Source organism: Hypomesus nipponensis, chromosome 15, assembly GCF_054491055.1.
Source record: "Hypomesus nipponensis isolate SF chromosome 15, ASM5449105v1, whole genome shotgun sequence".
NCBI lineage: Eukaryota > Metazoa > Chordata > Actinopteri > Osmeriformes > Osmeridae > Hypomesus > Hypomesus nipponensis.
The window spans coordinates 9,251,249-9,271,778 of NC_140375.1; the positions used below are offsets into that span (position 1 = coordinate 9,251,249).

General features: G+C 43.9%; 1 protein-coding gene across 4 annotated transcripts; it reads right to left on the reverse strand.

Moving 5' to 3' along the window:
- Positions 1–29: 29 nt before the first annotated feature.
- cluha (CLUH binding protein of NUMT mRNA a) lies at positions 30–18,678 on the reverse strand. Of its 4 annotated transcripts, none has more exons than XM_084674275.1 (27): positions 18,383–18,678; positions 13,184–13,371; positions 12,919–13,090; positions 12,266–12,409; positions 11,907–12,034; positions 11,415–11,569; positions 10,961–11,086; positions 10,675–10,822; positions 10,461–10,553; positions 9,851–10,285; positions 9,421–9,680; positions 8,942–9,306; positions 8,123–8,224; positions 7,625–7,725; positions 7,352–7,504; positions 7,161–7,223; positions 6,790–7,034; positions 6,421–6,505; positions 6,160–6,313; positions 5,929–6,068; positions 5,623–5,703; positions 4,735–4,860; positions 4,414–4,535; positions 4,204–4,297; positions 3,951–4,085; positions 3,691–3,764; positions 30–3,448 (listed from the first exon to the last, which is right to left on the reverse strand). In XM_084674275.1, exons 1-27 carry the CDS (start codon positions 18,510–18,512, stop codon positions 3,319–3,321), a joined length of 4,149 nt encoding a protein of 1,382 aa, XP_084530401.1. In that variant the 5' UTR covers positions 18,513–18,678; the 3' UTR covers positions 30–3,318. The 4 variants fall into 4 exon arrangements, 3 of the variants coding, with proteins under 3 accessions (XP_084530401.1, XP_084530399.1, XP_084530400.1); XM_084674273.1 differs by having other exon boundaries at positions 8,855–9,306; XM_084674274.1 differs by lacking the exon at positions 18,383–18,678 and adding an exon at positions 17,294–17,431 and having other exon boundaries at positions 8,855–9,306.
- Between the last annotated feature and the right edge of the window lie 1,852 nt (positions 18,679–20,530).

Genomic DNA, 20,530 nt, shown 5'->3' on the forward strand with positions numbered 1-20,530 from the left:
TGGCAAAGAGTAGTTAGCTAGACATCCAATTTTCAACCAAATGTTATTTACTAGTTCTTTATTCGTTTTAATACAAAAGCATACTCAGACCAAAAATAATTAGATTGTTATTTTGTAAAGAGCAACAGACAGGTACCACACAGCAAAGAAAGCACACTTAAACACTATGTGCAGGAGGATAACAAAAAAGGAACCGTGTTGGTTCAAGAACATAGCAGAACTAAACCCTCAGACAACCCTCAGTTGAGTTTCACAGACAATGCTAGCTGAACAGTGTGGGTTAGACAAAACCCCTGATGTGAACAGATCATGGGGGGAATTTGCCTGAAAATGTTTTCCTCCAAGAGCCGTAAGGAAGGAGAGGAAAGACATTCATGCTTGCTCAACCTCAGTAAAACTTTAAAAGGCTGCTGATGGTTTCTTGTGGCTACTGAAGGACTGAAATGCAAAGAAAAATAAAGAAGTAACAATTCTAAAGAACACAGAATGAGGACAAACTGGCTAATCTCACATACTCTATGGGTTAATTGTCTGAAAACTATTTTTATGTTAGTATTCAACAGTTCTCAAGATCAACACCTTATCATTTGTTTAATTAGAAATCTAAAAGGTCCAATGCATTAGTTTCCATTTGCTAACATTTCCATCAATAGCATTCACAATTTGTTTAGCTTCTGTGGACATTCATGATAAAACTGGTTTTAGAACCAGAGGCAAAACCAAGTAACACAATTACTGAAACGTTATTGCTTCCACTCTACAGAAACTGAACCAGTCTACAAAAATTCAAATCGGTTTATCATGCATTTACATGAAGATATATGGAAGTATATTGCTAAAGAATAAAACCAACAGTGGAATTTCACCAAAGAATAATTTGTGCCTTTGTTATTGAATAAGAGCACCATAATTCTTTGATCCATAAAAAAAAAAAGTATTTTTCTATGCAGACAAAAGTGTACTGATCACTCTAGCAGAGTTTATTCTATCAGAAGCTGTCAAAGCCACCAACGAGACTGAAGTGATTTGAACAGCATTTGCAATGTAGTGTTTTATAGGTTCAATTGACCACAAACTGTTTACATTTTCATTCATTGTACTCATGAACAAAAGCATATTGAACAGTTAACACCAACACTGTGATATGCTCACATTGTTTCACATTACAAAAGCATTTTTCCTTGCTTTTGGGAAGTACAATCTCTTGTGTACCACCCCATGGCCACTAGTGGTACTGAGACAAACATTCATGGAGAAGGTGGTCAAATTAGAGGGGAGGAAATGCAGATACACAACTCCTGTGTAACCCTATGACAAGAAAAACAAGGATCCATGGAAAGACCACCCCCATTTAACCTTTAACAGGGCAACACACATTTAGTTGCAAAGGAATACTACCCATTTTATGAATAAATAGGCACAAATCACACACCAAGTTTCTTGTTTCTTATTGTCTCAATCTGTTTTTTCCCCCCAGTATAACATAATAATTGGGGGGAGGGGGGCTTTAGCTACAGTTTGTTTCTTATGCTTGGTAGTAGGCTTTTTCTTTACAAAGCTTGCAATGCAAGTACAATGGAACCAGAATAGCAACAGTTCTTGCAAAAAGTGCAGGAAAAAGTTGCACTTTCAAAAACAAATCAGTTTCAGCATTATCTCTATTGCCTTAATCACATACATTTAGCCACAGCAACAATTTAGAAAGATATTTGCAAGGAAGGGACACATCGCATGTATACAAGCACACACAAACACACCAGTCTCTTTTTTGGTTTAATTACAATGAAGCAGCCCTTCTCAAACCACATTAGGTGGTGCAGTGTGTATTTATCCAGACAGCACTCAAAAGTGCACTCAATACAGCTGACAGCATCTGGTAGTAGGTGGTACACCAAAACATAATTTGGCCAAGTTATGTCATTTCAGACCAGTCTAATGGTGGGGAGAAGTTCATAGTATAAATCCCTCAGCAAATTTACAACACAGGTGACCAACAATGTAACAAGAGAATACAAGTTGCATTAGTTGTCCCATGGTTTCTCTATGTGTATAAAAAATAAAGCAGTTGGAAAATCCTGCTTAATAACCCAGTCGTTATAACAACACAGCAGCAGCATTGTACCAAATTCCTGGCTGTCTGGTTCCCTTGGACTACATAAAACACACACACACAAACAAAACAAACAAACATGCACATATTGGAAAAATAGAAGATTGAACACAGCTAATATAGATTATTTACTGTTCAAACCTATGCTGGACGTTTTCAAATCTGCCAAGTTCCATCAAAATTGATCCAGTACATGTCTAAACCCCAGAGACATAGATTTATACATCTTTTCCTCATATATTTTCTATAAAAAGGACATGGCTTAAATTAATGGATAAATCAAGACCTAAATGGCTTCTTCTTCCCCTTCCATTTACAAAAAGATTTTCCTTATTTATATTTTTACTGAAAAACGCAACAATCCATCTTAACGATTGGTTGAGACCTAATGAACGCGACATTTTAACCCATAGACAAAGCAACCAACCACATGGGATAAAACCACTAAATTGCCATGAACCATAGGGCAGTCAAGTTGATAGGTGATTGGTGGAAGGAGAATAACTGAAGAAAGAATATAAACGGTAGTCAATACATTCTCCAGCCCAACATTAGAATCTCTTATTTCAGTTTTTTTCTTTTTTCTAGCTTCTCCTAGTGCACAGTAAAAAGTCCCCTGAGTTTCAGGACAGGGTGCGTGTTGTCATTAGAGGTACCTTATCAGTGCCTTCTCTTATGAGATGCCCTGATGTTTCAGTGGCTTTACTGGGGGAAGTAGAGGGATCCTGTGCTCTGAGTGGAGAGGGGGGGCTGGGATGGGGGAGTGAATAGTGGATAAGGCTCTGGTATACAATGTCATGGTCATCCTTGATCTCCTTCCCTAGAACCATTCACACACTGAATATGCATGCACACACACCTTCAATTTCAGGAGTGCTATCCGGCAATGCACCTTTCTGCCAAGAACTAGGACCAAGTGACTTTCAGATTGCACATGATTTCTTTGATTCTATATATTTTTTATCTTTTTCATTTATTTATTTTTTTATACTCTCCCGCCCCATATGAAACTTTTCCACTTTGCACCTTGTATAATCTACCGACTGTATTCATGTTTTCTGGTTTGCAGTGACCCACTCCCTCCCCCCTTTGTTTCATTTGTTGATTTTAGACAGCTCAGTTCTCAGGTCCGCAGGCTCAAAACAGATGGCCGTTGCATCACAGCCCCCCCCCCTTGCAGAGTAGTAAGTGTTGGGGGGTGGCTGGCATTAATCATCAATGGGAATTTTGTCCTCCAGCTCCAGTGGACTGTTCTCGGCGAGCTCGTCACTCCTCCCTGCTTCCTGGAGCTGCTGTCGCCTCTGCACCTCTGCCTTCAGGTTCTCCAAGTCCTTTTGGCTGCAGAAGGGTATGTAACAACAGGGGTCACCATTCTGTCTAGTCGACAGGTAATGTTTGACTTACCAGACGGCTAATGACTGGAAATGGCAAGAGCCACAGCTTGGTTTACGACTGCTTTTACAATGAACATTGAGAAATCAGCAATTCACACATTCTGTGGCTGATGTGCAAATACAATATGTCAATGTATGGTCATGGGGTATTTTTTTTTTATTTGATTTATGAAGTAATTTTTTCACCTGAGAGGTATGAAAATGATGCCGTTTATGATGTTGAGCTGCTCCAGCACACTGGCCATACTGGGAGCTGTGAACTGGGAAACAACAATGTCAGACACAACCACACTGTCACCTCACTCATCCTTCTTTAAGCAAATAGACTGATCACGATCAGTAACACAAATAAGCAATTTAGGCAAAATAAGTAGGAGGCAATCCAAAATATTTCACTTAATTGTATTTCAAAGTGGCTCTTTAAAGACATGCACAAAGACACTTACCTTGAGGGGCATGATGCTGGCGTTTGAGCCATTTTTGTAAATCTCATTCATTGTTCTCTGCAGAGCCACAGCCTGCTGCGTGAGGTACTTCAGGTACTCAGAGCTCTCCTTCGTCTTCTCATGGGCCTCACCCACCTTCATGGGGAAACAGAGGGAAAGAAAAAATGTAAGAAATGCACGAGAAATTGCGAATATATACATTATAGTCTTTTACCACAAAATGGTTTCAGAATGATCAGAATCAGTTGTATACCTGGTTTTTGTAGATAGTGTAGCCCTCCTTTTCATGCTGTAGTGCAGAGCGAAACTCTGCCTTGCTTTCATAGACCCTTGCAACCAGATGGTGACTGCACGACAAACATGTTGGCTCATAAACATTACCCGTAAACAAAGTAAGATGATGGTGCCTTTTTAATTTGTCTCCCTCAGCAAATAATGCTGTAGTCTCGCCCCCTTACTGTACCTGAGGGCAACTTTAAGGGACCGGGGCCCATGGTATTTGGAGTTGATGGCCAAGGCATTCTCCAGGAACCTCAGAGACAGATCGTACTCCATCACTCCATGCAGCACCAGGCCAATGTTACTCTACAGAAGGTGACCAGGGACAAGATGGAGAACAGGTACCAATTAAAATAATATCAAATAAACTGTAGACGGGTAATAACACATCCCATAATAACCTGAGTGAGCAGGTACATGACAAGCAAGGTTGAAAGAGGGAGGCAGCAATATACACAACACTGTTTTGAATGCGACATTGGACAAAGATTCGTTTAAAACTCACGTCTAGCAGCGCCATCTCAGGGTGGTCCTCCCCACTGACCATTAGCATGAGGTAGCGGGCGCGGTACAGCAGCTTCAGTGCAGTGGACAGTTGGCCGTTGGCGAAACAGTACAGTGCCAAGTGCATCTGCATAGAGAGTGAGGGCAATTTAAAGATGACTGATTAACAAATTCCGTTGTTAATAATTTGTTACACAGAACTTATATTATATTAAATATTAATCAAAACGGATTCACACCTTCACAAAATCCCTACGCCCCACACCCAAAATCCACACATTTAACCCCCCTATACAAAATTCACACCCCATTCAAGTCCTATTGCCAGAAACCAAAGAATAGAAATTAGTTCCCTTGTCCTGAGACCTGCTTTCTTACCGGCCTGTTTCTACATCTGTTTGTCCACCTCACCTCTCTCATAGCAGCATGTTGGGATGCTGTCCTTCTCTCCTAATCTTTCTTCAATGCCTAACGAATCTCTCTCTCTCCCTGACCATGTCTTTCTGCTTGAGCAGCAATGGTTAAAGCCTGAAAATATTGTAAACAATTTCTGCATATATGAAGGTAGCAACGCTAGTGGTAAATAACTATTTAGCTGGTCGGCTCCAAGACACCACGCAAGTAGGGCTCGTGAGACTGCTCACCAAAAGAACAAAGGGGGACCCACTTGTCTAGCAGATAAAGACATGTTCGTAGGTACCTAGCAAAGAGTAGCCTCAGCTTTCCTAGACTTTTAGCTACGGTACTAATGCTGAAGGCTCACTGTTATCGCTGTCTGTCTTACTAGAATGGCGGATCTACGTCGTGACTGTGTGTGTATGTGAGAGAGACGCGTGAGTTACAGAGACGGAGGGAGAGCAGAGAAAGGAAATGCAGGAAATGAACTTACATATTCTTGGATGGTATTAGGGTGCTCAATACCAAGCACTCGTTCACTCATCAATACAGCTTTCTGCTGGTTACTGAGAGCCTAAGTGCAAAAAGATTAATACGTCATAACCATAATATAACACAATCTTCTGCAATCGACAGGCAGCATGTTTTAAGTGTGAGTAGGTGTATTTTTCTACCAATTAGATTGAACTGGAACAGCTATATCTATTTGTACTTATGGACTACAGAAATAGTGAAATGGGAACTTAAAGATCAGTGTATGTGTGATCCTGCTGTCGATCAGATCTGATCTGGATCTTACCTCAGCGTGGTCTCCCATGATGTAGTTGAGGCGCGCCAACAGGCGCAGGCAGGCACAGATCTCCACATGCATTGCCCCGTAGACGTTGTTGAAGAGGTTCAGGGCCTCGTTGATCAGCTCACAACCCTCTTTCAGGAAACCTACAGACAAATCCGTAAAATCATACCCCGAGACTGTGTGTGTGTGTGTGTGTGTGTGTGAGATCCCACTCAGCATGACCAGTATTCTGACCTTGCTGCACTTTGGCCTGGCCACTCTGGAAGAAGTGGAAGGCATCAGAGGCTTTGGGGTTCACGTGCTTCACCACAGGGAAGATGTTCAAGATGTCCTCCTCGGTGAAGGCAGGCTTGTGGCGGCTGTCGAAGTTGTACTCCTTTATTAATATCTACGGGGGGAGGGGGGGGGGGGGAAGAGACGGCAGGCTTGTCAATAAAAGACATGACAGCATCTAGACATCCTCAGTGTGTGGCATTTAGGATTGAGGCATGTTACCTGGATGCCGGCTTTAATGGAGATTTCTCTAAGCAGGGTGATCTTCTGAAGGCCGTATTTCTCCACTGCCAGGTCCACACTATCGCTGCATTACCACATAAACCATTCCATGAATAGCATTGTTTTAGATCAATTTGGTTGGCATAGTAATGTTCAAAGATTATGTTAACATTACCTATAGCTCTATAGGTACCTATAACACTCTTCCAAAGCATTGACTAATGCCAACTAACACAAAACACAAATGTTAAGATATGGCATTCTGAAAACAAGACTGGAAGCAATGATTGCTTTTTTTGCTTCATCTTTACACAGTGGGCATCAAGCTTTTAGCTTATCATGCTTGCATTCTGGCCAGAGCCAACTCACCAGTACAAGGTGAAGTGGTAGTAGCTCTGAGCCTCGGAGACTATGCTCTTCCACAGTTCGCTGGGCGTCAGGCTGGCCCAGGCCGTGTTGTCCCCGCCTCCAGGAACCCTGTTTTTGCGTTTGCGGTTCTTGCGGCGTGAGACCAGCTCGTCAGTGGGCAGGTGTGCTACTGCATCAGCGAAGGAGCTCAGGAAGCAGTTGAGGAAGTGGCTAACTGCAGCAGAGAGTGCGGACAACTCCACACCCTGGGAGAGGAGGAGGAAGGAGTCAGAGATGGATCTGGCTGTTGTAAGGCTGTGGTTTTTTTAATGAATACAGTACTTGGTTCTTGCTGGAACTGAGTGGTACCTGCCAACTACTGGGGAACTCACCTGGAGGTATGTCTTGAAGAAATGTTTTGCACATCTGGTGATCAACTCACTGATTCCTATTCTCTACAATAGAACAGAAAATACCAGGGTTTAGTCAAATGTATGTATGTATGTGTATGCCAACACATAGCTTTTCATTCTAATTCTCCTCCGCTGTCAAGGTGTCACACAGGAGTCAGGTTCAGGCTTACATAGAAGTGCTCCAGCTGTGCCTTGGCAGGGGTCTTGTCAACAAACTCCAGCACATTGCCTAGGTAACGGATGTTGATGCCTCTCTGGTGCAGAGCCTCTGTCAGTGTGGCTCCATCCATGGGCAGAGCGCTGTGGTCCAGGCAGTCCTTCACCTGAACATGATAACACGCAATTCATTCACCAGCTATATCCACAGCCACACCAACACTCTGAAACATATTCCAGTTAAGCTGGTATAAGTTATATATCTGATGTTGTCCTGTGTTGCTGACCAGTGAAGGGATCTGGCAGGACACCAGGAAGGCAGCAGCATCCTTCAGTAGCTGCTTCTGTTTCTGAATGTCCTCCACGCTGTCGTCAGGGAAACGCACGCCTAGAAGACAATCAGGTAGCACCTTCATTATCACAAGTCTCCCATCACACGGATATTTCATACATTTATACAGATGTATCCTTAACCCTTGTGTTCTCTTCAGGTCATTCCAACCCTCAGTCATTTTGACCCACCTTTGTAATGCGACAACTTTACCGCATACAAAAACAAAATGAAGCATTTTCTTTCAACCGTTGGGCTGTCAGACACCCCACTTTGCGAAAGGTTAAGAAAATTATTTGTAGTTGTTTTTGTATTGGGTAAAATTGGGTAATCACAACGATGGTTCATTATGAACCTTTGGGTCATGTGACCCGAAGGCAGCACAAGGGTTAAAGCATTGTAATAATGAAAAATAACTTAAATTGTACAGAGGGAAGAACCATTGCAGCCTTACCTGGCGAGAAGATATCTGGGTTGAAGCGGATGTCGAAGGAAGTGTTGCTGATGGAGCCAACGGCTTTGCAGGCATTGAGGACTACTTCTCTGCTTTTAGGGTCTGGAGGGATGATGTGATTAGAAGAAAGACCAGAAGGGTAGGAGCAAATCATGTTGAATGATTACACACACAAAAAGTAAACAGACAAAATGTATCATGCTGTAATAATGAAGAGAAGACTGCTCTCACTTCAAATTCACAAGAAACTACTAACCACATTCCCATTCTGATCAAGCATGCAGAAGAAGTTTAGACAAAGCTATGTGGCCAGACATGCAAATCGTCTTTTCTCCCTATAGGTATTATTCACACCCACCAATGGGAAACATTGTCAAGAGATCAGGGGTCAAGTTAATAGTGTTTCCACACCATAAGTGATTTTATTTGATAAGGGATAACTGGAGGCGCAGGGGTCCATGCTTTCCCCATACAAGGCGAGGACTGGACAGGGATACCCTGCCCGGTGGAGAGACACAGCTAAGGTAATAGCATTGTAGTGTCTGATTATTAACAAACTAACTTGAGCATACTCTTACTGAGTATGCTCAACTCCCGAGCACAGGTATACTACACACTCTCCCAAGTACCCACGCAAACACACTAAGGTTACTGTTGCCCTTCTCCACCAGGCTCTCCCAGGCTCTTCCTTGCCTTCTCCATGTTTGCTCCCTGACGTGTTCGGTAACGTACCAATACCGGATCCATCTTCCGCCACTAAGGACTCGGCCAGCTCTTTAGCCTGGGCTAACCCCGGGATACTGTCCTCTGGCTCCTTACCCTCCAAGGGGCTCTCACACTCTCCGTTCAGGGTGGCGGTGGCAACAGGTTCCGAAGGCCCGTTGGTGGTGGCCGTGGGTGTAGCGGCCTCCTGTGTGGGTGTGGTATGGGCGCCGTCGGGCTGAGCCGCCTTAGGGGCAGCTTCTGTAGGAGGGGCGGCGGCGGCATCAGCGTTGCTCTCTGTGAGGGTTTCCGTGGAGGTCTCAGAGGAGTCCGTGGAGGATTCGGGGTTGTCTGTCAGGAGCGGAGCCGGCGGTGCCTCGAGGGCAGGGCTGCTGGTCTCTGTAAGGGCCGCTACCTTGTTTTCTTTGTTGGCTTTCTGCTGCATTAGCTGAAGAGCTGCCATCTTCATAAAAAGGAGGTATCTGAAAAAGAACAACATGTGGTGTCAAGTGTACTGAGGAACACTGAACATTCTTGCTTGTCTACTTTTAGGTCTCCCAGCCCCCACCGACACACATTCTGCCTCGCTCCTTTACCTGTGCTCCACAAAGGCCTCGATGAGGTCCTGTCGCAGGCAGGCCAGGCGGTGGCGGTGCTGACGTGGGAAGCCTTGTCTGACGCACTCTGGGGGTACGTCCTCACCCTCCACAGGGAGGAAGTTCAGGTCAGGGGGGAAGGTGCGCAGCAGGTCCAGAATGTAGTGGCGTCCGTCGTTGCCGATGATCCCCTTACACTCGACAGAGGAGCACAGCTCCACAGACTCCTCCTTCTCATTGAGGACACTGTGTTTCTGGACCTGGATGGGGAAACACGTTTGGTTGAGGAGACCATGTGAGACAATCCCAAAGCAAGCCTCTGCATTTCCATTCTTGTTATTAAAGAAAGTAAAAAGGAGTCGTCAAGACCTCATTGTTGTCAAGAGGAAGTCGATTCCTTTAGGCAAAGAATGTGTGGAATCTCCCTCACCTTGAGTGGACGGCTGGTCTTCTCCAGCAGCTCCAGGTACTTGGTGTGTGACACTACAGTCTTTCCAAAGTCGATGGAACCATAGATGACGCTCTGTTCCTGCTCCCGTTCCAGGATACCAGGAATGATGGACTGGGCCGTCACACGGTAACCGCGGTAGTCGACGACGACGGTCCCTAGGGTGTACAAGCCTTCGACGTCCACCGCCCCGTACGCTCGGACGCCGTTGAGGTCGTTGGTGGGGGCAGCGTGTGCGGCGGCATCCCCGCCCAGCTCCCGGTAATGATCGCGCACGTCAAAGCCCAGGCTGAAGAAGATGTTGTTCCAGATGAACATCTGCATGCGGGTCTCCTCTCCGGGGTTGATGGCCATGACGTTGCCATCAATCACCGCCATGGCGCCACGCGTGGCAGCCGCGGCAAAGTCACTGTGTACCTGAGAGGAGACGGAAGAGGACATGGGGAGCTTACAAAATCTGGAAAAAATTACTGAATAGAACAAGTGAAGAACAATGGTTTAGATTATCAACAGTACAGCAAAGAGCAAGATTAGCAGGAGGCCGAGTCATGGTACCTGCAACCTAAAACCAGAGAGCAGCTGAGGAACATACCTTGAAGATAGCCCTCTCTCTCAGTAGGCGTTCTGGAAGGTTCTTACGGGCCAGTTCTCTTGTGGTCTGAAGCTCCTCGTTCCAATCTCTTGTCTGCAAACAAACAGACCCAGAAAGTTAAATAACTTTTACTTCCATTGCTCCAACACTTCACAACTGTTATGATTACCACATACCACTGTTCAGCCAACATTGGCATTTAAGCCCTTCTCACCTGTCCAGGTATGTGTTCCTCATAGCCCAGACGGGAGGTGTAAGCGTCCTCGGCCCTCACACAGTCCATGGCGTGGTCCATCTGTGGCGCTGTCCAGCTATACACCTGGAATGGTGTGGCTATCCTCTCAAAGGGATGTCTCTGCACCCTGCAGCCAACGACATGTATATAAGCAGATGACTCGTGACTTAAGCTCTTTCATGAGACACATCGCTGACATGGACAAGGCTTCCTGGAAGCAGCATTGTCACATGATGACAGGAAGAGGGGCAGTTAGAAGAGTTACCTCTTCTTCTGTAGGGCGGTGAAGTTCTTCTTGAAGGCTGGGCTGATCTGGCTCAACAGCTCCACCAGGGAGTGGCTCAGGAAGCTGGGGTTTGCTGGCTTGGGGTTGAAGGTGTAGGTGGTGGACCTAGGAAACGCACATCCAAGCACATTTGGTCAAAACCAGTGCAGTCCAAAAACAAGTACAGTCAAATAAAACATAATAACACATGCTTACAAAAACCTCTCAAACAAACCCATTGAGCTTGCGCCTAACATTTAGGACTGAAGGCCATATCTTCAGACCTTCTAATGCTATTTCAGATCAACAATGTGACAACAGGTGACCTCCTTCAAATGTAATCACACACTGGTTGCAATCCAGGCGTCAATGCACACACATCCAACCATGTACGTTGGTGGTGTGTCTAACCCTAGCTTCCCCTACAAGGCATGGCTGAGGCGGCCAGTCTTACTGGTTGAGGTAGAATCCCCGGGTGGAGGCGGTGATGCTGATGTGCCGCTCCTCCACCGTCACCATGTACAGGTACATGAGGTCACCGTGCATCTTCCTGTTCCCCGGAGGGGGGTTCCAGCCACTCATGGTCAGGACTTTCAGGCACAGCGTGGGCTGGGAGGGACGACAATCATCACCATCATCATCATATGCGAGTGGAAAAGGGAAAATGAGAAGTAGTGAGTGTAGTAGGTTGTGGTGGTGTCTGTATTATATGTTAACCTGCAGATACTTTTTTAGTTCAAGCATATCGTTTTTATATTTTCCCCCAACAAGCAATAAATGATAAATTTAAAAGAAAAGACTTGAGGAATTAAGTGAGCAGTGTCATTAATATAAGCCAGTGACAACTGTTAAGCCCATTACTATGGCAAGTTTGTGCAATTTCCAGCGTCAATATGTTATTGCTATACTTATCATCTATGGCTTGTTAACATCTTTCAATACATACCTTCCAGTCCTTGTTCTGTGGCTGGAGGGGCACCAGGGGGCGATCTTTGCTGCCGGGCAGGATGTGTTCAGGGGGGGTACAATCAATCTGCTCAAGCTCACTACCTTTCTTCTTCCGCTTTCCGCTATCTGCAGCAAAGGCAACAAGAAGGTCAAGCTTTCCTGCTACAAAGGCTAGGTTACACACAGACATGAATATACATGCGCCAGATGGAGGACTTTCCTGCACGGAATACTAACCATCTCTTTCCAGTCAACTATTTTTGGCCATTACACAAACTCAAATACACAGAGACACATGGATGATTCGTCAACAACACACGCCCGCACCAGCAGGCATTCAGACAGACACAGACGCACCTCCCAGGTCCCCGTCGGTGAACAAGCTGAGGAAGGAGAGAGAGTTGCAGTCCACTCCGTTGTAAGAGTCTGACGGGTCGAGGCTCTTCAGCAGGTCTCTGATGTGGCGCACGTGGATACGAGCCTCACGCACCGTGTACGGCTCTGAGGAGCAGGTGATGGAGAGAGGAACACAGCATTGGTCTTTTGTCTCTGGAGCTTGTGTTTGTTGTGACTTTTTATGAGCAATGAGGGTGGAGCAACAGACGGGGAAGGTCAACTTGAGGTTGCAGGTATTCTCCCTGTCGACCTTTAGTTTGAAATGTATTTACAAGAAAGGAGGCTTGGACAACCGGAAAGTACCTATGGTCACAAAACTATTCAATTGCTGATATAGAAAGATGTGATGAGTTTGAGACCTCCATCCTGCACTTCATAGGATCTCAACAACCTTACATAAGTGTATGGGTGCATAAACATAGTATTAGCTCCACCCTGACTTTTAGCTCCACCTTGACCTTTGGTAAACTCAGGGTAGGTTTTACAGTCATACTAATCACACTGGTAAAATATCTTCAGACCTACGACATGTCTTTGGGTTTTAATCTCGATCTTATCTGTGTGTGTGTGTGTGGGGGGTCAGAAAGCCTGGCTAGGTCTCGATTCCGTCGTACCTTCCACGACTTTGAGCAGGGAGCCCTCCTGCAGGCCCTCAATGGACTTTAACTCTGCAAAGTTGTCCAGAACGTTGCCATCCAGCTGCAGGGAGAAACAGGTGCGGTGGCAGGTGTCCTCCCGGTCCATCAGCACCTGGTGAATCTCCTGCACCATCTCCTGAGGAGACACCTGGTGGTTGGGGAGAGAAGACTTGTTGACTGCTCACCCAACTCATTTCCTGGCCATCACTTTAGCATTAATCTGATTGGATAACACATGTACCTGGAGGTCAAAGGGTTCTGTCCCAGGTGCTTGTATCTTCACAGTGAACCCTGTATCCTGTATCACGATGACTTCTTGTTCATTAGAGTCATCCCCGCCATCTGTGTCACCTCCCCCGTCTTGCTTCGACTCCGCCTCGTCCTCTTGTGCCCCGTTGCCATTCATCACCGCGGTGTCCGCACTGTGTCCTGTGATTGGACAGTTGGGGAGAAGTCACATCAGTTTTATTTGGAGGTCATATGTGACCATGACGAGTAGTCTCACTCTCAACTCAACCTTCAGCGGGCAAATAACTCCAATAAGCCACTCAGATGAAACCATAATCCTATCATTGAATTAATAGGTCTAATCTTTTGCATCTAATATAACTATAAAGTGTGTGTAATCTGTGTGAGCACATCCGTGATTCGATTATCTCAAGAACCAGGCATTGTCTGAAGTTGAAATGCGGCAGTCACAAGCTACATAATAATTTGCAAAAAGGTACCAGAGCATTGAAAATTTGTCCAAAATATGATGTGCATAAGTGACTAAATGATGTAGAGGAAGCACATTTGAGATTTTCAATTGTGATCTGAGAAAGTAGCTACCAAAACCACTGAGAAAACTCACCAGCACACAAGTTGTTTGTGTATCACACCGATATCTTACTCACTCACTGCATCACATGCACTGTGGCGCACCACGCCCAGATCACCATAACACTAGCACAAAACCTAAACACACTCATGAAAGAGGCCTTGACATTAAGCCATAGAAGCTGGCAGCCAAGTAAGGCAGACCATGGCAAGCAGCTAGCTGGGTCACACACACAGATCCTGGATGACCTAACTAGGTACTTCATGAAATATTGATGGATAGCAGCGAGCACACCTCTGCTGGTGGTGGAGGATGCAATGGTGTGTTCCTCTGAGCCTGAGGCCAGTATTCATGTAGCAGTATGAAATGGAAGGACAGAGGAGAAATACTATAATACTATATAATAAGACCATAACAATTAAAACGTTTTGAAGAATTCCAGCCATGCCACCATTCACAATTTAGAGTAAACATCAAAAACAATATGGAGAGCATCCAAACTCAAACTAGGCTGGAAATGTTATCCTAACTTTCCCTCAAATGTATAACAGGACCTGCTAAAGCCAGTGATGTGGCAACTGGGAGGATGTTTGGGGTGATGTTGCAATGCTGAGGGTTTGCACCATACCAAAGGTCTTTAGTCCCACATCACTGGTGGCTTGGCATGAGTGACAAGCACGTTACTGTAGCAGCTTGGCCAAGCAACTGTTCCACCAAACAGATCATTCAAACAGCATTGCTCAGAGAGCTGTATATGTCACTTCAACCTCATTACAACAGTAAGGCCAGGATGCAACAAATGGAACCAGGGTGGTTTCCATGCATGGACGTGAGAGCAGCAGAGTTGGGCCTGTGAGTGGTGTATGATTTGTTTGCTCCTCTAGCCAACAACTGCCGTGCGTCCTTGTTCATAGTCAAGGGTAAAGCTATGTCAGGGTTACCACGACAAAGAAGGGAGGGGGGTCCAACAGCTGGCCCTCCCCTAATTCCACTAAGGGGAAATCTACTAAGAAAAAGTGTGAGAAAGAGAGACGACTAGAGAGGAGAGAGAAAGAGTGCACGCTCTGAATGCCAAACACAAGGCCAAGGCTCAATGGTTGACAATGACGAGTACAGGATAGTAACCAGCGCTTCGGATAGGGCTGCAGTGTCCCTGGGTGGAGGTAGGATGTGAGTCTCAAAAGGAGGGTAATCAACTAGGTTTTAGAAACTAGTGAGGTGACCTCATCATGCTTGTCTCCATGAGCTGAAAACATCCTTTAAAATGTGAGGGAGAAGAGTGATGGCTGGCTACTTTTCATGCCACCTTATTCCGTTACATCTTTCATCTCTCGATCCATGCATGGATTAAATTGGGGAGGGAGCGTTTTGTTTGGGGTAATCCAGCAACCTAATTATTGCTAAACCACCACAATTGGCCACTCGGCAATGGAACCGAGGAGGGGTGTGAAAAGAGGATTGGGGGACGAATCAGAAAGGCCAATATTACACAACCTACTACACAATTAGCCGATCACACACAACAGGCTAGTATGTGGAGCCACACTAACCCTTTTTAGTGCTAATTAAATTGTATTTGGTATAATACTGCGCAAGACTTTGGGCCCTTGGTAACTCAGCAAATTAAGAAGTACAAGAGCACAATCATTTCATTACAAGCGAGCATACTCCACTGTGCGAGTAGCCTCTTCATTTAATTTGGTTTGTTACTTTTCCTTGAAGTTACAGTTATACAAAAGCTCTACCTGACAGTGCAGAGGGTCAACGATGAAATAAGGCAATATATAAGTAGTAAAATCTGAAAATCTATTGTTATGAACATTCCATCATGGACTTTGGCCACTTGCTCTCTCCCTTGAAGAAAATCAAGTTTAGGAGTGAAGTGGCTAATCCAACAGGCTAGCCATCTCTTTCCTGTTACCTTGTTCTAAGCCATTTTATCTCTCAAGGTTTGAGCACACGTCTTGCTTTGACTACAGATGAATTAATTCACCCGTCCACTTTATGGACCTTGACATGGGTCTACCGACCACGGCTGCTGGCATGGCAACAGGACACAGACAAGCATGTCAAAGGAAAAGAACAGAGTGAGGATTTACTTTGCTTGATTCATTATACCACAAGATGGCAACCTGGCAATGGAAAAGCTGTCTGCAGAGTCATGCTTCTGCATTCAAGTTTCAGAATCCAATAGAAATGACATGTATGAAAAAAGCTTGTTGACAGGACTCAACCTCAGATTGTGCTCCAAGGTAGTGGAATGACCCAGGGTGAATGAGAAATAGTACAGAGGTCTCTACTGACAGACAACACAGCGTAACCTGGGCTTAACTAAAAGTCTTATTTTTCTGTTCAGGAAAAAATTCCCAAACTCCATAAAAGATCCAGGCATGCTATGAAGGACAAATGGTGGTTGGTCATTGACCCTAAGGATTAAACAGGTTGTCTCTTTGCCCAACAGGAGCCTTAAGCCTCATAAAACCACTAATGGACCCCCTTACCCCAATCTGTCGAACCAACTTGCGCAGCCTGTCAAAACAAATGCTGGCAGGCCTTAATGCTAGCATTGTCTTGGTGTTGGTCCAGCAGTCCTATAGTCGTTCGTTCAACAGGTTCTGATGAGTTCATTGCATGAACTTTGAGAAAAGTAATTTCGCAGAAAAGGATCTTCCTTTTAGAGAAACTGGTCAAAATACTTGAACGTGTAGGTAAACGTTAACATAATGACCATCTGAAATATGTTGATTTCAGTAACCATTCCAAGAACTCAAGTTCTACATCAGAAACAACATATATTAATGGTTTTGTATACATTTTAGCATGAGATCATAAGGTCAGAACAACATGTGCACACCCCTGTATTTAACAGGCACAAAGGCATTCATAGATAACTGGAACCAATGCTGCACTGTTTAATGAGGATCTGCAATTAACTTCAGACACAAATCAAGCATGTACAACAATAGTGACTGATTCAAAAAGGCCTCTGTTCTACACATGGAAAACAAAGCAATCTCTAAGTAGCCAAACTCAATAAATTATAATTATTTCTAGTGCATGACAGTATGTCATGTAAAAAATGTAATCTTGTAAGAGATTAGCACAAAAAAGTGCACAACAGCCATCAGGTTATGACTGTCTACACTTTTTTAAATGAATTATAACATGAATATCCATGTTAAACTTGAACTGATATCAGTTTAAGGTAGGCTATATGTTGGCTATAGGTAGGCTATATCTAGTGTATGTAGCAAAATCATTCAAATGACAGTCCATGCACATATTAAATCTGATCGTGTTGAATAATTTTCCATGTGGCAAAACAGGGGGCATAATGGCAATACCCAACTCAAGGTCCTATCAAATGTGACATAGAAGAACGAAGGTTTTTAGAGAAGGCTTGCTAGCTTAAGTTGTGTAACTAAAATGGCCTAACAATCAGGAACCCGAATCTACCTGGCTGCAATAATCAACGATCCTTCAATCGATTGATTGTGTGACATAAAACACCTTTGCTATAATTTCACTTACCGGCTATACGACTGTCTTTATGTGTAAAGTATAACCTTCTCTCCCCGTGCATGCACGATGACTTTTTCTCAAAAGCAACCGCTTCCGCTTCCCGGTCGAGGAACAGCCAACCTCTACAATTCTGCAAGGGGGGGGGGTTCCGAGGTAATTTACCAACTGACGAGGGAATTTAGTGCACTAGATAGTTACAGCCACATCACATTGTAATGAAATTAACTCATACGCCACATTTCTTAAACCGCGTTTATCTGATAAGAAAACACTAAGGAGCCGCCCGCATGACAACCAAACCCCCTCCGTTCTTACTTGATGTGTAGTTCCACTGAAGGTGACCTTCAGTTCATTCGTTGGTCTGCTCTTACGGAACATGTGCGTAAGGAGTCAATAAGTGTCTTCTATTTGTCAGTCACTTTTGTTAACTTCCACCTTCGTTCTGATTTCAATTTATTATTTTACCACTGCACCACCAAGTCACTGAAATGTCAAACTAGCCAACATCCTCATTGTGAGGCCAGCAGATATGTAGCTTGCTATAAGCTACATAGTTTGCTATCCGAAAACGGATTCATTCATTGAAATACTAGCCTGGTAAAGGTTCAGCTTTGTAGCGTCGCTTGATTGGGCGGTCGGTTTAACATCACGCTACCTCTTCCGTGTGGTTTAGCTAATGTGAATCATCGACCTCTTAATGCTCCTCGGTTGGCTAGCTAAAATTTAGCTAACAACTAACTCGAGTATTACATTGCAAGCTCATTAGCTAGCTGCTTCCCATCAAGCGCCTCGAAGACAGTTCCTAACTCAGTTCACCGCTACATAGTTAGGACTATGGCCCATTGTATGGGTCACTGTTCTCATTAGTTTAGACCAGAAAAGTAACTCAGATCATAAGACTGTTTGAAGTGCTAATTGCCTGCAGCTATGAATCGTAACTGGTTGGGATATTAGAAGTAATTTAAGACCAATCATACATGCTATCACACAATGACTTTTAGCAAGATAGCTTATCTGAAATGCAATGTGCCGACCCATGCAGGTAGACAGATTGATCTACAGTTGCTAGCAATCACATTGTCTAGCTTTGACATTTACCGCAAGCACAGGGGTCCTTCACTGATGTGGTGGTCTCTTTGCTGTCCGGCGTCTCCCCACCTTCTTCTGCAAGATCAACCGCGTTACAATTGGGTACTGACGCCGGGATGTCATCCGTTTTGCTCACCATTATGTGACAGTGAGAGTGTGACAGCTATCTATCAAAGGTGGCAACAGAATTCCGTTGCTCAAACGTGTGAAGTAAACCCAAAAATGTGCCTCCTACAGCTATTAGGCTAGGTAGCTACATGCAAAGGGTACGATCTTACAAAAACAAGTCTGCCAAGGAAGGACAGTGCTTGACATAGCAATCACACGTGGTTTTCCTCCTCCCCCTGACCCCTTTGCCTTTGCGTCTCGTCCACCTCCAAAACGTCTGTCTACGGAAAGCGTACCATGACATTTGCGCAAAAATATTTGTATCAGGTTCTGGAATCAGTACTTTTGCTCATGTTATAACAACACATTTCTATAAAATGTTCAATAAACGTAGAAACCGTAGACGAACCATTTCATAGATATGGCACACAACCAAATGGCATTGCTTTTGAGAGACTATAAATCTGACATTAACCCATATCGAACATTATTATGTGGTATAAGAGCTGTTAACTAGTATTAAGAAAGACAAGATCCAGATTTGTGCCAAAGTAATATTCCTATTCTACTGGGTAATTGTGTTTTAACAACTGGTATAAACCATTTAGCATTTCTCTTAGGTGACCGTGTGCATCTTGCCCAGATAAGGTTGTATTAACAGTTTATTAGTATTAGTAATAGTATTATTTACTATGAACAAAAGCTAAAAGGCAATATTTCATTATTGCTTAGATCACAGACAAAGCAAGTAAACAGCGGCACACATCAGACTGTAGCCATTGCTCAATTTTATTGGAATAAAATGTACAGCTTTAAGCTCTACTGTCGTAAGATAACACAGTATATGCGGTAAATAAAGACAGACTAATAGAGTTTGTCTAACCAGACAACTAAATGTCCTGTTCTCCCCTATGACAGTGTGTCCCAGTCAGGGCCCCATGCATCCATTATAACGTTCTGTTTATCTGAGATAACTTTTATCTGATAAGTCTATTGGTGGATGACCGTGCATGGGTGCACACATTTTCACCTATCCAATCGTGACAGACAACGTGTGTCCTCAAGGAAGAGTAGAAGTGAGTTTGTGAACTTGAATAGGTTCCTAGAGTGTTGGAGGAAGCAATGCTGTGCCATACTGCATTATTACTAGAAACAACTGAAAAACAGATCAAGTCAAACAAGATGCAATGCAATATGCTGCCAAAGACAAAAGATCTGAGTTGCATCACATCGTGCACAATTACACCCATCTCATTGAGCTCAACCAAGATTGTTTAAGGATACAAAAGGCTAAACTTTGCAGCAAAACAAAATATATGTACTCTTCATGATGATGAAGTAAAACAATGGACCTCCCTGGTTATTTCAATCATGCAGGTAGATCAAGAGAATGTCTTTTGGAAATGTGGAATTGCAAAGCATGTGAGACAGAGAACACTTCTATATATTAATATGCACAGGAAAATCTCATCAATCATCTCTAAGGCATAAAACCATTCAACTCAGTTTGTGGTTAGCCTCTTTGGCTCATTATCTGAAGTCCTCCCTCAGACCAGATCCACACAGACCAACATCTGTTTAAATATAAGTAGATTAACTTCCAGTGAGAAAAGGAAGTTCAAAGAGAATGTCCTTTTTGGATGTGGCAGGTTGTGGCAAAATACGGTACACATCACTACAACCCCAAATACCCAGCAGATACATTATAATGTCTAAAGAAAAAAAAAGATTAACAGTCGCAGGTCCCACCAGCCAGAAGAGTGAATGAGAATCATGTTATCAAAAGCTGAGGAATTATTGGCTTGCTGGGTAAAAGTTAAATGCCACTACAGAGGCTTAGATATTGGCATCACCTCCTTAAATTGACTTGGATACAAGGACATGGTTATAATTAGAAGGTCCTTCCAACTTGATGCTGCTCAAAACATTATGATTACCTTGAAGAAAAAGACATTTTCTGGCATTAAACATAATATATCCAGTTTTCTTAAACAATCCATAAAAATATTATGCTAAGCAGTTGTAAAAAATATTAAAGTTAACAATCCT